The 1,341-nt window shown below is 53.5% G+C and overlaps 1 protein-coding gene across 1 annotated transcript in view; it reads left to right on the top strand.

Annotated features, from left to right (window-relative positions):
* The first annotated feature begins 8 nt into the window (after positions 1–8).
* Positions 9–1,341, top strand: part of dlc (deltaC) — a 15,994-nt gene continuing 14,661 nt past the window's right edge. Inside the window, exons 1-3 of the mRNA XM_034863494.1 lie at positions 9–111; positions 562–804; positions 1,070–1,130. Of these exons, the coding sequence (XP_034719385.1) occupies positions 61–111; positions 562–804; positions 1,070–1,130 (355 nt within the window). The 5' untranslated portion in view covers positions 9–60. The remainder of the gene's footprint in view (positions 112–561; positions 805–1,069; positions 1,131–1,341) is intronic.

The following is a 1,341-nucleotide window of genomic DNA, read 5'->3' on the forward strand; positions in this document are numbered from 1 at the left end:
CTCCCTTTGGATCTCCGGAGCTCCGTGGCCCCCGGACGCCCCGCGCAGACCCGACCCACCATGGCGCGTCTGATCCTGCCGTGTCTCCTGCTGCTTGTATCCGCGCGGACGGTGAGTAGCACTGACAGCCACGCGCGCAGGAATTCAGCATGATTCCCCCCCCCTCGGCCCCGCTTTGGGGGTTTTAACCCCGGCAGGTTTTGGAGGGTTTTGGAGACGTGCGCATTTTACGCGCAGCGTGCCCAGATCTTTACTCCGGTTTTCCTTCCTTTCTGCGGGACTTGAACTCCTTACGTTTTAATTCACGCACATGTTTGGATGTCTAATCCGGTAAATGATGCAGTTTAGAGAGTCTGACGTCACAAATACCATCGCTGTGTGCAGAAATAAAACGAGAAGTGAATTGTGGGAAGTTTTCCTGCGGAGGAACTCTGCGTTTTTGCCCATTTTCTGACCTTTTAAATCTTAAAGTTATTTCCTCGTGTCATGCAACTAGTCCATCTCGGTGGTTGACCCTTCTCCACTCTCTCCCCCCCCCCCCACCACCCCCCCACCCTTTAGGCCCTCTCCTCCGGGGTCTTCGAGCTGAAGATCAACTCCTTCACCAGCACGCGCGCCGTCTGCAGCTCCCCGTCCCGGGACTGCCAGGTGTTCTTCCGCGTGTGCCTCAAGCACTCCCAGGACGTCATCAACCCGGAGCCGCCGTGCACGTACGGGACCGCGCTCACGGAGATCTTCGGTGCCGACTCGGACTCCATCTCCGGGAGCGCGCCCATGAGGGTGCCCTTTCACTTCAAGTGGCCGGTAAGTGACGAAAATCACAAGTTCTTCCCCCCAAAAAGACACAAAGTAGGGCCTTTGGAAACGTCCCAGTCCTCCTGTAACTGTTGCGTTCAGGGACTTGTCGACTGTTGCACCTGGCGGGTTTATTTCCTTTCCTAGACGTGTGATTAAGTTAGAAGAGGGAAATCGATCCGGATCAACACAATAGGTGTCTCTCCCAAACAACACATGCACGCGCACACCTTGATTACCTGCTCATTAACGCACCCTGTCTGACCCTTCTCAGGGGACCTTCTCTCTGATCATTGAAGCCTGGAACGCGGAGTCTTCCGGACTCGAGTCCACAGGTACATTTGGTATTATCTATCTATGTAATATTATATATAGTATTATACACTCTCGTGCGTATTTGATAGACTGTGTATCCTCTACGAGACGTTGTGTGTACTTCTGTTTGTGTAATGTAAAAATATTTAAAAGAAAGGTCTGCAGGTACTGTTCAGCTGCAGTGCTGCTGTTGGACCGCCAGGCGGCGACAACACCCCCCCCCCTTACACA

Source organism: Etheostoma cragini, chromosome 3 (assembly GCF_013103735.1).
Source record: "Etheostoma cragini isolate CJK2018 chromosome 3, CSU_Ecrag_1.0, whole genome shotgun sequence".
Classification (NCBI taxonomy): domain Eukaryota; kingdom Metazoa; phylum Chordata; class Actinopteri; order Perciformes; family Percidae; genus Etheostoma; species Etheostoma cragini.